The 18,322-nt window shown below is 40.4% G+C and overlaps 1 protein-coding gene across 1 annotated transcript; it reads right to left on the reverse strand.

The window, feature by feature from the left end:
• Nucleotides 1-2,392: 2,392 nt before the first annotated feature.
• ptchd1 (patched domain containing 1) lies at nucleotides 2,393-17,066 on the reverse strand. Its single transcript, XM_023326701.1, has 4 exons — nucleotides 15,310-17,066; nucleotides 11,021-11,741; nucleotides 5,354-6,042; nucleotides 2,393-4,349 (listed from the first exon to the last, which is right to left on the reverse strand). The coding sequence occupies exons 1-4, from the start codon at nucleotides 15,724-15,726 to the stop codon at nucleotides 3,249-3,251; spliced, it is 2,928 nt and encodes a 975-aa protein (XP_023182469.1). The 5' UTR covers nucleotides 15,727-17,066; the 3' UTR covers nucleotides 2,393-3,248.
• Nucleotides 17,067-18,322: the final 1,256 nt, after the last annotated feature.

The raw sequence follows: 18,322 nt of genomic DNA on the forward strand, positions 1-18,322 counted from the left end.
ATAATTTGTGGGGAAAGAAATCAACGTCCTTCTCTCTGAGTTGTTGTCTGAAGAAATGCACCACAAACAACCAATCAGAGCCAATCTTCATACACTTTAAATAAGACAAACTAACTTTAAAGTAGCCCTACAGCAAGATATAGAGACTTGTTTTAAATATTTTATTAATATGTGATGAAAAGGTGCTTGTTCTATTGGCAGATTATTTAACTTATAAAATGGGGAAAATATCTTGTTATAAATTTAAAAACAAGTAGTTTTTCATCAATATTAAGAAATTATTTATTTAAAACAAGCCTGTACTCACCTTTACAGGAAACCCGTTGACCCGCTGTCATCTGTGGCTATGCTAACTAGCCTGAGCATTCACAACATGCTATGCTAGCAAAGCGCTAAGCCCCGCCCCTTGGCTCTGATTGGTTGTTTCTGGGAAAACGCATAGGAGTCTATTTTTTTCACAGATTATCCGTTTTATATCAAACTGTCACAAAATGGTGGCAGCTTCAACAAATATGTAAAAAATATATTTTTAAATAAAGATACACATTGCAGTTTTAAGGTAAATAAGCGCTTTCTAACCTCATATAAAAAAAGAAGACAGTTTTTTCTTCTGACTGACTGAAATAAAAGAAGATGAAACTTTCCTTGTTTTAAGTCAGTTAGAATAACCAAAATTATTTATATTTGCTAAATGCCATAATATTATAGCATATTTGAGCAACAAAGCAGTTTAAAGTGCCATAAAAACATAATATATTAACTAATTATGAAACAAACGATAAATACTACAACAAAATCATCAAACAAATATACATCAAATATATTGATCAATAGTCTAGTTACTAGGAATAAAGGGAACTATAGCAGGTGGATTTTAGCTTTAATTCAGAGGAACTCTGCATGAAAAAGGAAAAATATGTCAGATTTATATGTAAACTTCTGGTTTTAACTGAATATTTTTTGGTAGACAGCATTGACCATTTGAGAAAAGTCACTCAGGTTATAAAAAAGCATCATACTGCCACCACCATGTTTGACTGAATCATTTTCTTTTTCTTAAGTTATCCCTCAGCACCAGATCCAACATGACATCCCTTCGAAAACATTCCACTTTCTGCTCAAATATTAAAATATTTCCAAAGACATTGCTGATAACCAAGAGGTTTTTTGGAAAACCTGAGATGTTTTAGCACATAAACTCTCTTTTGTGCCCAAACACTTCATTGCTCAATGACATTTTTATCATAAAGTTACCTGGCAGAGCTCCTGGGTGGGAACGTTGTGGGTTTTTCTTTGACGGCTGTGGCGCCTACTAAGAGCCTGAACAACAGTTTTATTCAAGAACGCATCAGAGAGACGAATGTATTAACAATAGCTTGAACTCCCACGCGCACACCTTCAGCTTCAGGTGCAAGGATTAACTATTGAAAGCACAAACTCCACTTTCACCTGCAGACAAACAAGAAAGAAATCAGACCTTTCATTCACTGTTAAGAAAAAAACCACAAGAATGATGTTAAAATGTGCTTAAATGTCAGGTATGTACCCGGTAATCTTCCAATTTAAATAAATTATTCTAATTCTGTCAGGATCCTTTCAGAAATCTGTTAATGGCTTTCAAAAATGTCATTAAAGGCCAACGTGCAAAAGAACAAATGAAATACAGACGAAAAGAGCACAGCGAGAAATTATCCGCAAGATTAAAAGATTTAGACACATTCCTAAAATAAAGCAATTTTTTTCCCAGAAGTGATTTTTGTGAAAATAAATAAACAAATTAAAAATCAAATAAAACAAAAAAATTACCTTTTTTATTGACAAGATAATTCAGGCAAAAGAATAAGATTACAAAACAATTTTGTAATCTTATTAAGTGTACCCATTAATATCTCAAAGATGATTGGTCCAGGTACTGAGCCTGGTGGTACTCCATAATTTATTTAAAATAAAAGTACAGCTCTGAAACCCTTAATTCTGTGCTTACATAAAGAAAATAATTAATTTTACACATTTAAAGTGTGGCTTCTCTATCTAGATAGAAAGAGAAGTTAAAAAACAAACTTCAGATAGGCTTTCACAAGTACAAAAATTACTTTACAATCTCTGGAAATAAGTAATAATAGAAGTAATTACTGTTTTGAGTTAGAAAAATGACCTGCACATAGGTTTTTATGCCAAGTTGGACAAAAAATATATAATAAATTATATTCTGAGAAAATTTAGTATTTTCTTTCCAATGTTATAATAATAAAAATCAGAAATATATTAGTGCCCACAAAGTATCATCTGATCAACAAAGCTGCCAATTTAATAAAGCTCCTTTGTGCAGCAATTATTTGAAACAAGAGTTGAAGCATTTCTGAATGCAAAAGAGGCAAACACAAACATTACGTTCTCTTATTCTGACTTTATTTGTCCAGCATTAAAGTAGAAATACTAAGTAATACAGATGATTACCTCAGGTCATCCAAGCTGAAATTGTGCAACATGATATGCCAAACAGAAAGTAAATACAGCATTAGGCAGTAAAGGGTCAAATCTAAAGCAAGTTCTAAAGTGAAAGGTGTTTACATCCAGGCACATTTTCATTCCTGTGATTGGGACAAAACTGATTTACATGCCGCATCGCCCCACCAATAAGCAGGAAAGACATTTCACCCAGGGCCTGCCTTTCTCCTCCTTATGGTCTACATTTAATATTTTTCCTGATTAAAGAGGCAGTATTATGTATTTTAGTGCCATTTTGTAGCACAGTCAAGTTACTACGTTACCTTCAAAATGCTGTATGACTTCACAGAAATTAGATTTTGTAATTTAGCGCCTTGAAATTGGGCTTCTGTCTCTTTAAGAAGCTTCTGCTCTTTCTGAAACTTGGCTTTCAGAAAGTTATCACAATATGGCTCCTCTACAGACCCTTTAACAACGTTTTTACCAGCGTTGCACCGAGACGTAGCTCCACCAGATATGCATTTCCACCAGGTGTTTGCTAATTGCTGTTGGCTAGTCTGAAGGAGTTGAGTGGGGGTGGAGATGCAACTTGAGGGCGGGGCTACGTCCAACCAGTTGTTTTGAACAGCAGAATGGTTTCCATGGAGATTAGAGGATTTCTCAAACATGCATTAAAGAATCAAGGCAACAATCCAGGCATGTTTGTGATGAGGGAATGACATCATAACCTGATGTAAAGCTAAAAAAAGTTGATTTTACATAATACTGCCCCTTTTGCTAATCTTTCAACCTCTACGTGCTCAAACAGTGGTGATCTGGTCCACTACTCTGGTGCTGTCATTCATTTCAACACACTCCACTTCCTGTCTCTGGCCCTCTCTTCCTGGCCGATGGTTCCTGCTCTTGGAGGGAGGCAGGAAGGTGAGGAGGGTCGGCAGGAAGGCCAGCGTGTGCAGGGCCGAGCACCCGGCCGTCAGAGTGAGGCAGCGAAAGAGTGTGCGAGTGAGGTTGGAGCGCACAGCGCAGATGGGCACCAGGGCGGCGCTGTAGCACACAAGCGTCTGTAGGGAGGGAATGCCGTGTCGCTCTAACACCAAGCAAACCCAGCGAGTCCTACTTTCACCGCGGCCCGAGGCGAAGCCACAGAGGAGGGGACCGCTGCAGTCCGCCGAGTGACCCAAAGCCGTGATCAGGCACAGCACCGACACGCAGTCCATCTCCACGCCCCACAAAGTCATGAAGCCCAGAACCCCAAACTGGACAGAGAGAAGGGTGAGTCCAAGCCACAGGGAGACCAGCGGTTCCACGACAACCAGGGAGGACAGACCCAATAGGAAGAGCACCGCCAGGAGTGAGTGTCTGAGGGGGGAGCTGACCGCTGTTGCGTACCGGTCCAAGTACACAAAGGAGGGGTTGAATATCAGGAAGCGAACCCGAGAAGTGAGAGACAGACGGCGCAGAGTGTCCAGCAGCACCGACATCTCCTCGCGCTTGTTCTCCGTCGTCTTGGCAACCAAGAAGATGCGCGAGGCCGCCACGTCTGGCTCCTCCCCTTGTCCGCGCTCTGCGAAGATGATGTCGTCTGCGAAGTGGGCGAACTGCGGCTCGTGCAGGAAGGAGTGGCGCAGTGTGCGAGTGAAGTTCTCGCGAGGCTGGTTGGTGGACTGGTTGCGGTCGGACAGGTAGCTCAGGTACGCCTCCAGCCAGCTGATCCTCTGGAAGCCTTTGGCGTACTCCAGCAGGTCCCGCTGCACAGAGGCATTCCAGTAAGGGGCGCTTTCATAGATGTAGAATCCAATCACTGGCGAGTAGGAGCTGAAATACCGATGCTGCGCACGCGTGTACAACACTGTTGCTGTATCCGTGGCAACCAGTGCACTGGGATCAGAGCCCTGGGTCACCTGTTGGAAACAGAAATATATTTATTCAGTGACAATAAGAAGAATTTGCAATTAAAACTTCACTTTTTTGAGTTTGTCAGAATATCTGGAAGTTTATAACCTAATGTTTTAACCCCTCATTCCTATTGCCCCTAATTCGGGGGCAATAGCATTTGTTCCAAGAGACTCTAGGGATCAATGGGCGGTGAATATGATATGACACAAAGAGAACCAATTGATCTTGGTAATTTTTGTAAAGTAGGTTAGTTAAGAAATAAGATAGGGGAGTGTTGAGCTTCAAAGTCGCCAAAGGTTGCCCATATACCAATATAATCAACAATTACAGATCTACTGGATCTACAGCATTGACTAAGGATCAAGTACGCCTGTCGTTGATTGACCCTTGCAGCCTTTGGCAAAGAAAAGGCTACTTTGCCAAACCTTGTTTAGTCTGCTTTGCTCAAATTCTAACTTGTTTGCCTAGAAAGCCCAGCTCATTTGGGGAGTTATGAATGTGTGATCAAACTCTGATGCGGACAAAGTCCACAGGGGTCTGTATCCTGTATGTTTTAATTCAACACCCTGGTAGTGACTATCTCTTCAGCCTGACAATGTTCTACAGAAACCTAAAAGTGAGCCATCATTTCATTTCAGTGTGTTGAACCAAGCAAAGAACAAAGACATGCAGGATACCTGCCATTGAGCACTCACTTATGACACCCCTGACTTAATCGTTCACAGTTGCCACTACATCAATGACCTTTCCAGCGCAAGAACAAAATTTATTGGTGACGAAGAGAGGATTAGGACAAACAGAAAAACCTCAAACCATAGCACCACTGCTGAGGCTTGTAGCTAACAAAGCAACTGTTGAAAGAAGCCCACCAAATCTACATAATTATTACCAAAACCTAAGTTACTTTATAAGCCATTCTTAAAAATCTTGGTTTTCACCAAAAGGTGTTACGAAATGTGGATGTGAGTTGCAAAGTCCTTGTTCAGATCATGATGTGTTTGTGTCTCACCTGAAGAAAGCCCATCAATCCAAAGGAGATGTAAACCAGATACAATAAAACTACGAAGGGTTTGACGTAAGTGTTGGTGATCCAGTCTCCATAGCAATGCCGAACACATCCCAGCAAAAGATGGCAGTCCTGAGGGTGAGGATCTGCGGTTGTTGTTGAATGAGTGTGATGGGGCGAGTGTGTTTGTATGGAGTTAGCCATGTGTCCATGAACACCAGAACTGTTTGCTATGTGAGTTACGTTAGGATTTGGCATATGATTCTGACCAACTCCATGAAGCGGGTTGGTTGATTGCGTCTCATCTTGGTAACGGGTGTACATCAAACACCGGTACCAAGCCGGTTTCGAGTCCAGCCGGTCTGGCTTTGGTACTCGCCGACAGAAGCAGCCATGTCTATACCTCGTCTCCAAGTAGCCTGTAAACACCAGGCAGGAACTGTAAAAGGACAGCATGTAGATGTAGCTGATGGTGATGGCGAGGGCAGCGGTGCGGCAGAAGAGGCGGACGGCCTCCATGTTGGTGAGCGGCGAGGCAGCCAGACCCAACGTCATCAGGTGGATCATGGTGGAGCCGGAGAAACGCAGCATGACATCCTCAAAGACGCTTGCCACTCGCTCTTTTACGTGCTGATCCTCCCGCGTTCGCCTCCATGATGACAACATCTCAAAGGAGCCGAAGAGACCGTGGCCTGTTGAAGACGGCAACGGGAATTAAAATCTACCCCCAATTACACAAAAATACACAGACATAAAACAACCCAGCAAAGTACCAAGTAAAGAACACATTTCAAATTGTATACGCCAAAAAGACAGATTTGTTCCCATGTTTTGTGGCGACTATAAAAAAAAATTCTCAACTGGAAAGTCAATAACTGTTCACCAATAAGTGTTACCCTCAACTGCTCAAAAAGGTCAGTTAAAGCAACATTAACAGCCACTTTAAATAGATGGCATCAAAGCCAGGAAATTTCCATCAAACTGGCCCCTCTGGACATTTTGGTTTCACTCTAGTTTCATATTATTTGAGACCAATCATATCACCGCACCAGGAAGTTGAAAAACTGTCACACCGCGAGTCTGTTTGAAGCAGAGATGCATGAAATGACAGAAGTAACACACCGTGAAAAGCACCAACTTCCACCACCACTCTTGGTAAGTGAAGCTGCAGTGAAATCTATTAACACATTTAAACTCAAAATTCAAATGAAACCTGCTTTTTTTCCCCCCCATTTATAAATACAAATATTTAAAATTTAAATATTACAGTAATCCATTCATGCTCAGTCTCACGTGCAAGCATTCACATAAATATTTATACTGTATATGTGGAACAGATGGTTTTCATTGCCTTTTTTTACACTTTGGTTGCCATGGCGTCCATGAGTCACCAGTGACACACGGACCCCCTTCTTCCTGTGGCGAGTTCACCATGGCAAAACACTTAACACCTTAGCAGAGCCACATTGTACCGACACTTTAATGTGGTGGCAGGAGAGAAAGTGTGCGACAAAGATCTGCAGAGTGAGTGTCAAAATGACACAAGTGTTAAATCCATGTTTCCAAGAGAGACCCAGAGCGCAAGGAGAAGATGAGGACAGCACTTTGCACATAAGATGGTTTTTAGCTGCTTCAGGTGGGCAGAAAAACACAGCATTTTAACTCGTGTATATTTATAACAAAATATTAGTAGAAAATCCTTACTATATGAATGTCTGAGCAATAATACCATAATAACTGCCTCTATGACTTCCACATACAAAAAATATTTATAAAAGAAATTATATGGTTGCTTATAAGTGCTCATTTTCTAACTTTATGTAATTGTGTTGCAATGATAACACTAGCTTGTACATAAACCGCTAGCTGATGGTGAGGGCAGCGGTGCGGCAGAAGAGGCGGACGGCCTCCATGTTGGTGAGCGGCGAGGCAGCCAGACCCAACGTCATCAGGTGGATCATGGTGGAGCCATGTTGGTGGCTCAACATGACCACCAACATGGCCATGTTTTACAATTCTGTTTTACTCAGAATAGCTGAGTAAAACAGCAATTCTGTTTTACTCATTGTGTTTATTTTTTTCTTTCTCTAAACAACTACAAAATCACAAACAGTCCCACAAGTTTGGAAGCAATATATTTTGGGGGGCTTTTTTCAGGGTGTAGGGTGATGAAAGCTAGCATTAGTTTATGTTAAACAAGGAGCGAGAAGTGGTGATTTTATTATAGCAGACTTATTTTTATTCTTGCCTTTCTCCATATATTCCTCTTAGCAACTACTTAGACATAAACAATCCCACAAATTTGGAAGTAATTTTTTTTGTTTGTTTTTTATTTTCTGGGGGTGGAGTTCAAAACTAACTTCTGACTACTTTTAGCTGCTAGCTGTGAGAACGCTAGCATTAACTCATATTTAACAAGGAGAAATAAGTGCTCCTTATATTGTTGCCTCTTTTCTGTTTTCCTTTTGGAAACTACTAAATCCTAAACAATTCTACAAGTTTGGAAGCTATGTTTTTTGGGGGGTTTTCAGGGTGGAGGGTGATGAAAGCTAGCATTAAACTCATGTGAGAAAGCTAGCATTAGCTCATACAAAACAAGGAGCGATAAGTAGTGATTTTGTTATCGCAGCCTTATTATTATTACTTCTCTCTATATTCCTCTTAACATCTACTAAGTCCAAAAGAATTCCCCAAGTTTGGAAGTAATGTTTTTTGTCTGTTTTTTTCTGGGGAGACATTGAGGGTGGAGTTCAAAACTAACTTCTAAATACTTTTATCTGCTAGCTGTGAGAATGCTAGCATTAGCTCATACTTAAGTACATTGTATTATATTATTGCCTTTTTCTGTTTTCCTCTTAGCAACTACTAAAACATAAACAATCCTACAAGTTTTGAATAATTCAAAACTGTAATTTCTCTAAATACTTGTGTTTGCTAGATGTGTTGTAGTGCTAGCCTTAGCTCTGTCATGAGGAGCAACAATTAAAGGTCCTGAAAAAGATCTGTGGTTTTTTTTTGTCCTATTCTAATCAATTAAACCATAAAATAGCCCACAAGTTAAGATGTGTAATTTAAGCATAAAACATCCATTTTGCTAACTTAATCTAGCAGCAGTGCTAACATTTAGCATGTACAGCATGTAAACAGGTGATTGAGTTCTAGCTGTCTTACTTTGGAGAAATGAGAAGAACAGGAAGGAGCAGGAGAGAAGAGATAATTTTTTCCCGACTTACAATTGGACACGCTGGACTGAACAGCACCTTATTTTTAATAAGGAAACATCAGACAGGAAAATGTGATTGTGGGGAAAATGAGACAATAAACAAGTTATTTTACATTGATTCAGAAAAACAAGTTAATTAATTAAGAATCTTAGTAACATGAAAATGAAATTGGACATTGTTGATTTATTGCAGAAAGATTCAGGAAGTAGAGGATATCAGGCTATATCTAATTTATTCTTATTTTATTTTTTGTCATGTGGCCAAACATTGGTTGGTGGTGGTAATGCTTACCTAACATTTTTTGCCAACCACTAATAAAAATCAAGAAGAAGAAGCAGCTGTCTTATTTTTTTTATTTTTATCCTCCATGTTCGTTCCTAAGAAATAATGAATCAATGATTCACAGGCTGCTACTTTTCAATATCTTCCTTTAACAGCCCGTGTTGACATTTAGTTTGAACTTCTTGACCATTCCTAACCTGTTACTTGTAAGCAGGAACAAATAGATATTCAACTTTAGCCGTATTTTTCTCATTGAATTTAAAACATGTTAGTATTGTGCTTTTTGAAATAACTTTGGTTTTCGCTGCTGCTGCTTTGGAGAAGTCACTATAAAGTCAATATCTTTCAGACGCCATAAGGAGACCAGCAGTTTTCTAATCACTTCTCATTTGCATCATTTCCTCATCTTTCTTCTCACTTCATCACTAAATTAACTGCTAAGACGAACCTCGTCTCAGCTGCATTTGGATGGATTAATATTTTATGCAGGATTTTGGAGACACTTCCTGTCTCTTTATGCACTTTTCCTGTTCACTCTGCAATTATTTAAAGCTTCACTGACACCTAATCAGATTTCTTTTGTATTCTGCTCAGCTGCCCTCTTTGTCACCTTGTAGAAACAATTAAAGTTCATTTAAGACCTTATCAGAATCACAGTGATTTACTAAGTTTCTGCACACAAACAGACATAAACATAAAGTAAATAAATCAATTTTCAATCAGATTTTTTTGCCAAAGAGTTAAGAATATATAAACATGTTTTCAGAGGCTCTATAAATGTGTATTTATTTGACATTTTAAATTGACATTTGTGACTGTACACAAAATAGACCAGCAAATCTACATGTCAAAAACCATCAGCTGTCAGAGAAAGGGAAAGATAAACCTATAAACAATGTTTAATTTTTATGTTGTTTACTAAAACGAGAGACAAACCTACATTTAAAAAATGGGAGATTCTGTAATGAAGGTTCATGTAAATTAATGCATCAGAAAAAGGATCAGCAGTTACATCCTGTATTTTACCAGTGTGCACACAGTGCTTCATGTTCATCCACTCATGTTTAATTTTCCTTCATTTGAGGTTTGACTGACACTCTGTTCATTATATCTGTCAATACCCGATGTGAGTCAGCCGTGTTTGACGGTAAACAAGCTGCAGCTCAGCATGCAGACGACTGGATCTGTTAGCGCAGAAGCAAATATGGAGTTTACTCCGCAGGGAACCACCGAATTACCAAAAAGTCTAATTTTAAACAATAAAAGAGGAAGTGGCAGCAAATGAAGCACAGAAAAACCTTTCTAAACATTCATGTATGGTGCATGAATATATTTATTATTCAAATAAAACCTTTTGATTTCGCTCCAAATCCGTATTAAACAGCTGCAACACCAGAAGTCTGTTTTCTTACCTTTGCTTTAGTTCTGAATTTGCCTCAAGTAAGAAAATGTGTCATTTGTTTCGTCCTCCACCCCCTCAGTGAGTTCCTGTCCTACAGCCTGTCAATCATTTTGACGATCTGTCTACTTTGAGACGGCGTTCAGCCACAGGACTCTGCAAAATAAATCCCACGAGTTCCAGACGAGGAGCACAGCCGCAGCATTAATGTGCTTTGTAAGAGTATGAATACTCCTTTAACACAAACACTGATGTATTTCAATGGGGTTTTATATGATAAACTGATGCAAAAAGAGTCGGTACCTGTAAATTAAAGGCAGATACATCAAAGACAATATATATCGCGATCAGCATCAATAGATGATACAGCTTAAATTATTTTTTGTCTATTTTCTGGTGCAAATATCTCAGTACACTTCAAATAAGACAAAACTAATTTACAACTAGTGACTTTTTAGCAACATATACTTGAGTTTTACATTATGACATGATGTAAAGCTCAAAAAGGTAAATTTTACACAATAATGCTCCTTCAATCTGCTGCTGCAGTAACTGACAGGAGGGAAGAGTACTGCAGTAGCAGTACGGTAAATGTTTTACCAAATACATTTTTTACTCTTACTTGAATACTTTCGTGAACGGCTACTTTTTACTCTTGAGTAAAAATATGTTAAAGTTGTGCTATTATTACTTGAGTACAATGTTTGGGAACATTTTGGAAACTCTACCACCTCTGATCTCCGTTGTATCAACCGATAAACTTACCTAGCATGACGAAAGGGATTCCCAGGTAAGTGGAGTTGTATGTAGCTCCGGTCAGGTTCAGGATCCCAGCAGCAGTGAGTCCTGACAGAGCCACAGACAGCAGAGCCAGCATACCCAGCCAGGGTTTGGACCTCACACAGTCCCTCATGGAGCAGCAGAGGATGGCCAGCACCCCGCACACTCCCAAACTCGCCAGCAGGGGGCGACGTGCCAGCACGGAGGAGAACTGGAAGTCAGTCCGCAGCGAGGAAGACGTGGAGGGATAAAGCCCCAGCTTTGGATGCGACGCTCCGAAGAGCTTCAGCTCGGCACAGAAGGCTTTCTCCCACTGACCCGCCACCCGGTCCATCAGCCCGCTTCGGGATTGGAGGTAGTAGGTGAGCTGCACCGCTTTTGCAGAACGGACGCCTTCCCCTTTGGCTCCCGTCCCTTGAGGTCGCACCGCCCCGCCGTGTCCCCAGCCCTGCACGCCGCCCAGCTGGTGCCCGATGTACGCTTGCCTCCCGTCCGCCAGCTGTGTGATGGGGTAGTGCAGAACCGGGACGCTTCGGTTGGAAGTCCGGGCTGACTGGATCTCCTCCATGGCCCGGATTATGTCGTCCACGATGCAGACGTTCTTGTCGTCGGGGACACAGAGGTAGGAGAAGGAGTAGTTGAAGCCGCTGGAGCCCACCGTCGTAGCCGGGACGGTCACCTGCATCTGGTAGATCCGCCTGTGGAGCTGGGACAGAAACAGAGTTACTGTTTTCATTCCAACAGGAAGGAAAACTTTCAGCTGTTACATATTTTATCGGAAACTTTGCGTTTCGGAGATGTACGGCGGAGCGTGCCGACACCTCACTAAACCAAGCTTATTACAGTTAGCTAGTTAGCTAAAGCTAACGAACGAAATCTGAAACTAAAAAAAATATACATTAACTAAAAAATTAAAAAAAATTAATTAACGGGGGAAAGCTATAACTAACTGGAACGGTATTGCGTGTTTATGAAACTAAAATATAATAGAATTACGGATGTAACATCCCTTTCCTCCCTTATAAGAAGTTTACGTCAGCAGTCGGGAAATTACGTCATTCCATACGCCTCCTGGCCACTTGTATACGCTAGTCCGCAAAATGGCGTCGGCAAAAGTCGGGAGAAAACGCCAGTCAGCTGGTTTTTTCAACGATTGAATAAATGTTTTGAAAACCGCATCTTCTGTTGCGTATTCATTAAAAAAAATCATTGTATAGATAATCACAATACAATACATTTTATTTTCAATTTTTTCAATTTTATTTTCAATGCAAAGTTAACACTTTTAGTGGACTTTTAATGCAAGTTTTAACAAAATTTTGCATTAAAAGTGTAATTATTTGCTGAATAATGCAAAGTTGACACTTTTAATGCAACTTTGCACTATAGGTGTCATTATTTACCAAATAATGCTCAACAGTCATAAACATTCATGATGGTGTCATGTGAGGCTTATGCACATCCCTTCAAATAAAGTGTTACCTACCAGGGTATGAAAAACTCAAACTGCTACTATAACTAATAAAAATTAAACTGTTTTTATCTAATGAAAACTAACTGAATTGGACAAACAAAATAAAACTAAACTATAATGAAAAACCTCAAACTATTCTATTATCTGGCAAGACAACAGTGCCAGCATCCACAGTGCCGGTTGCTAGGCAACAGCCTTGATGCCAGTCATTGGCACAGTGAGCCAACTACCACCTCAGAGTGCTGCATCAACCTTTAAGAGGATTTCTGTACCAAGACTTCAGTTCTATATCGTTTTTTTCGTTTTTCTTGGCCTGAAATGAGGAAAGGATTCTGTAAAGTTCTGGAGCAAAACGTCACCAAAGATCGATGGCGTTTAATTCACAAAGCAGCAAGCTCAGTGCATTTTGCCCTAGATGTGAACAGGATTCAGGCTCTTGAAGGATGCTGCCTTAAATAACTCCAAGACACTGCAGGTATTTCATCAAAGAAGACTGTAAGCAGGCACCGAGCTCAATTTTCAGATCTGTGTTTTGTGTGAAAATATCACAAGTTTTAGGATTTGTCATTAGCTAAGATATAGAAAAGTAGTTAGACTTTTCGATTACAGATACCTATTAATGAGGCAACAATTAGTAGCAGCAAAATCTCACACTAAAAAATTGGAAAATCTATTTCAGTGTATTTATTCAGAAAGGAAGAAAACAAACTTCTGAAGGGAAATGTTTTTTTGTTTTTGGTTTCTACAAAAAATTACCAAGCCACAACAGAGAGATTATTCACTATAGACATAATAAACCTTCTTCCATGTCCAATTCCTTTTTAAAGTCACAGAAAACCTTTTGCGTATATTGGGGAAGTGCATTAATAAATAGCTAGGTAAATGCAAGGTAGCATAGTAAACCATTAGCTTCCTCCGTAAGGTTTTACTGACTCAAAATAAACAGGAATGTTTTCTGGTTTTATTAGTGTCAGAGGAAGCAGTAACTTGTCTGAATGAGTCACAGCCAGTTACGTTCCCGGGCGCTGCATGCAACAAGTTCAGCTCCCTTCTCTAAGGAACATTAAAAGGCTTGCAGGGAGACGTTATAACACACACACACACACACACACGGTGGCCGACTGCAGGCACAGAGGAGAACAATTACAGAATCTCAGGCCTTGCAGACATCAGATTATGTAACACTGGATTTATCTCTTTATGCACCACTCTGTTTGCTTCTTGCAGCCTGTGAGATGGAAATGATGTACAGCCCTGAAACAGAGTATTTCCACTGTATTGTGGGAATCCCCTGCGGACCAACAGTGTGTTCCTGCAACATGTACATGAAACGGGTCACATTGATGTTTTTCATGGGGGAAAAGAACATCAGCAAGATGCAGCCCTTCACAAAAGATCTCGTTTTCTTTCAGATTATTAGTCGGCAAATCATTTCTTCCATCATAGCTACAGTCAATATTGCACAAGCAAACACTCTTCCATAACAAACTGCTGGTGTAATGAATGCTATTGAGGAAGGAGTGAATAAATATGAAGGTTGAGGCTCTTTTGGGGAATCTCATGATTGGTGCCAAGGAAGATGATGAGAATTTAATCTGTAATCACTTGGGGTCCAAATATAAGTTGACATAGATTCATCTCTTTTAGCCACTTTTCAAATTGGGAAACACAGGAAAACATGCCATTGCCAACAATAAAAAAACCTCTAAAGCAAATTTGGAAAACTGGAGCTTGAGTTCACCAAATTGAATGCAAATCCAACCTGGTTGTTTGGGTTTAACACCATGGAAAAAAAAGTTTTGTTTTATAAACTTTTCCATTTTCTAAACCCTTCTGACCCCAAAACTGAGTCAGATCAAATTAATGTTCAGCATTTCAGCAGCAAACATTAAAGGTTGATTATGATTTTGATTATGTAGGTTCAAAAGGTTGAACCTACATAATCAACCTTAAGTCCCCTCTATTAAGGGGACAATATTTCAACCCAGATGACTGTAGAAAATAATAGTAAATTATTGTTATCAAGGCATATCAGCCAAGCTAATCTCCCAGCAGTCACTGGGCAAGAGGCCGGGAAAACGGGGACAGTCCATCATAAAGATGTACAGGACAAACAATTATGAACACGATTTAGTCTACAGAAACTAATTAGTACCAGTTATGTTTTGGAAATGCAAACAGAGAACATGTAAACTACATGCAGAAAGACACTGGATGGGATTTTAACCCAGCACCTTCATGTTGCAAAGGCAAGAAATTGCAGAGAAATTTGACTCTGGGGAACATAACTGTCACAGTAAGGATAAAATCAATTAATCACATTTGCAAGATTTATTGTCTCCTCTTTTCTATCTCTTTCTACCAAAAACTGAATGACAAAAGTCTTCAGTCTGGTGTTTTGGTCTCAACTAGCCCATTTTTTGAAGGACAATTCTGTTTACAGAGACTTCTTAATTGATTTTATTTCTTATTTCTGTTGCATTGTTTATTTATTTTGGATGTTAAAAGCGTCTTCCAATTCCAGTGATAAATGTTGATTATAATTTAAAGTATACTGATCTTTGAGAATCTTTTTTTTTTTTTTTGCGTTATTATACCATTACCATGATATTAATTGAAAATAATCTCAAAACGTTATCGTTTATCGCAATTTCATGGGACAATTTATCGTCCGGCAAAATTTGTTATCGTCAAAATTTGACCATTAAATAATGCAATTTACCTCTAATTACAAAAGTTGATGCCTTGATTAAATTTCTCTTTAAGTTTAGTTTTCATCGGGACCAAAGTGTGTGCTCACCTGTAGAATGGTCTCCAGGTGAACCGGGTCCATCACGCTGCCCCTTCGGGCTGTGATGATCACGCGCCCGTAGCGTCCAGGTGTCTGCAGGTCGGAGTAGAGCGCGTGCTTGGATCGGTTCACGGGGAACAGGCTCTCCACCAGGTTGCCCTCGATCTTGGCCAGGCTGTGCTTGGGCGCCAGCAGGCTCTCCACGTCCCCCTCCACGCGGTAGCGGCTGAAGCTGGCCCCCAGCAGGATGGCCAGCAGAACGGGCGCCGAGGCGAAGAACACCGCGTGACCGGCCACGAACCGGCCCAGCGCGTGGAATGACGTCCTCAGTCCCGCGTGCAACACCTGGCGCAGCATCCTACAGGCGCGCGGCCGTGGCTCGAGCCTCTCCCACCGACCGGAAAGCCCCGGAGCGCCGCCGAGCATCAGGGGCAGCCGGACGCATCGGTGGGGAAGAGGAGGAGGCGCCGGGCGTGGGGAGAAATCTTCCCCCGGAGCAGGAGGTCAGCAGCCGGGGGAGAATCCCAATCTGCTGCGATCCCCGCGGCGCCGCTGCTCGCTCTTTTCGCGGAGTTTTCTCATCCGCTGCGGTTACGAAGCAAAACTGATGCCTTCTGCAGGTTTCGTGCGCAACAGAAAAAATCTCAGCAACTCCTCATGATCCGAGAAAACTCACCAAACAATCACTTTGCACGCAGTTGCGGGGACCAGCCTTGCAGACAAGACGCTCCAGCTCCGCCCTGCAACATCAGGTCACCACGCAGCCTGAAGGGTGGTCCAGCTGGGCGAATGTGCGGGTCGGTGAGTGATGCGGTGCACGCAGTGAAAAGGACGCCGGCTGCATGCAACCCAGATCAGCCCGATCTGGATTCCCTCTGCAGCGCGTGTTCCTCCTCGTGCCTTTTATTTCCCCTTCATCGTGGCATCTCCAGCCCACCCACCCAGCCAGACACCGCTAATTAACGCCCTTTAAACCAGACATCCGATCTTGATTGGGCTCCTTTCTGCTCCGCCTCCTGCTTTTCACTCTCTCTGATGCGGAGACACCAATAAAACTGTTGTGTCGGATTTCTTAGCAGATCAGGAGAAATCTAACGATTCAGATCAAACATGGTGTTGGAAAAAAACGGATTTATTTCCTAACCTGGCACAACTTTCTATATTGTGTTGTCTGTTGCTACGGAAACCATACAAATTACAGTCTTTTTTTCTTTACAACATGTCGTTTCTATGGAAACGGTGATGCCACCCATCCCCCCTCCTAAACTAAAATCAAAACACACACACACACACCTGCTGACTCCCAATCTGCTTATACTGTGGAGGTGTTTAATAAAAAGAGAAGAAGAAGAAGAGATGTGGAGTTCACACTGTTCTCTGATCGATTACCTGTGGAACTCATTGGACACTGATGTATCATTATACACAAAATCCTGGTGAAGAAAGTCGATTTGTAGGAAAAAAATACCCAAAGTCCAGGCTTTCCTCTCCTATCAAGGCCCAAATGAATCAAAAATAATTTATTAATTGTCTAATCTTATTTTAAACAGTCATGAGCTTATAAAACTCAATTTATTTTCAATTTACCAAAGTGGGTAATTCGAAGTTAGAGCGCCTCTTGTGGTGGCTGCGTGACGTTGCGTTTATATCGACATGTTCCCGCTAGCTCAGATTGTAACAATATGATTACGATACCATCAGGTGTCTCTGAATCAATCCAATCACTGAACAGATGCTAACAGATAAATAAATGCATGGATGTTCCAAAACCTTCTCCATCTGAACAGAAACAAAACCGAGGTGATTATCTTTGGACCTAAAGAGAAACAATCTAGAGGCAACTTCAGTTATTACAGCTGGAAAGTCGAGATCAGGTCTGAAATCTGGCCTGAACCTTCAGAGACACATAAAGACGGTTACAAAGTTGGCCTTCTATCACCTGAAGACAAAATGTCCCAGCAAGATCTAGAGAAACTCATGCATTTGTTTATCTTTATTGGCATTAAAAAAAAATAGTTGAGTTTCCATGGACTATATAATTGGTCGATTTTACATTTTGAATGTAAATTCACTTAATGGAAAAATGCCAATTTTGAAAAACCTCGTTTTGGCGCTAGAATGAGGTGTGTTTTTTCTTTAGGCCATACCAAAATTGGTTTATTTTACAGAAACTGCAATGGAAACACTTTTTTCTGCATCACATGAGTCACATGACCAACAACTGAATGTTGCCACTGGCAGAAACCACAAAGTAGACCATAACAGGAAGTAATTGGAGGATTATGACTTGTCACATGAATAAACTTATTCACTTATTTTAATTGTAATTCTTATATAATGGAAACATCATAGTTGCAAAATTGCCTTTGTTTCTGACATTAGTGGAATATTGACAAAGTTTTGCTCACTTTTGTAATGTAGCTCAGAGATTATACTTCAAAATTCTTCTGTTACTTTATAAATCACTGAACAGTTTAGCAATAAAATACATTAAAGATCTGCTGTTGTTCTATTAACCACTCAGATCTTCTGGTTCACCTGAACTAGAATCGGAACCAGAACCAAACATAGAGAAGCAGCATTTAGTTTTAACGCTCCTCTAATTTGGAGGAAACTTCCAAGAAAACTGCAGAACTGCTGAAACACAGAGATCCTTTAAATCAAGGCTTCTTAGAGCTTTCTTTAACTAACAATAACTGCAATATAGATTAATTTCTTGTCTTTATTCTTACACTAATACAATGGGTTTTTTGCTTTTTGTTTAATTGTATGTTTCTACCATGTGAAACACTTTGAACTGCCTTGTTGCTGAAATGACAAAACTTTTACACAAGAACATCACCTCAGAAATATCCATTTTCTTTAATAATGAGCCACAGCTAAAAACAGACAGGGACAACATGAAGCAACAATAATTATCTCCAAAAACTTGAGTAAAAACATAAGAGTACAATATGAACATGTCCTAATGTGTTATTCAATTAAGTCTCAATTAGCCCTTTAATCCCCATAACCAGTCCGT

This window comes from Xiphophorus maculatus, chromosome 21, assembly GCF_002775205.1.
Source record: "Xiphophorus maculatus strain JP 163 A chromosome 21, X_maculatus-5.0-male, whole genome shotgun sequence".
NCBI lineage: Eukaryota > Metazoa > Chordata > Actinopteri > Cyprinodontiformes > Poeciliidae > Xiphophorus > Xiphophorus maculatus.

What these genes read in the sequence shown, in the direction of transcription:
- ptchd1 (XM_023326701.1), bottom strand. Translation starts at nt 15,726, where the DNA reads ATGCTCGGCGGCGCTCCGGGGCTTTCCGGTCGGTGGGAGAGGCTCGAG. An exon ending in AATCCCTTTCGTCATGCTAG is followed by an intron (nt 6,043 to 11,020) that starts GTAAGTTTATCG and finishes CGTCTTCAACAG; the next exon opens with GCCACGGTCTCTTCGGCTCC. An exon ending in GATTGATGGGCTTTCTTCAG is followed by an intron (nt 4,350 to 5,353) that starts GTGAGACACAAA and finishes TGTTTCCAACAG; the next exon opens with GTGACCCAGGGCTCTGATCC.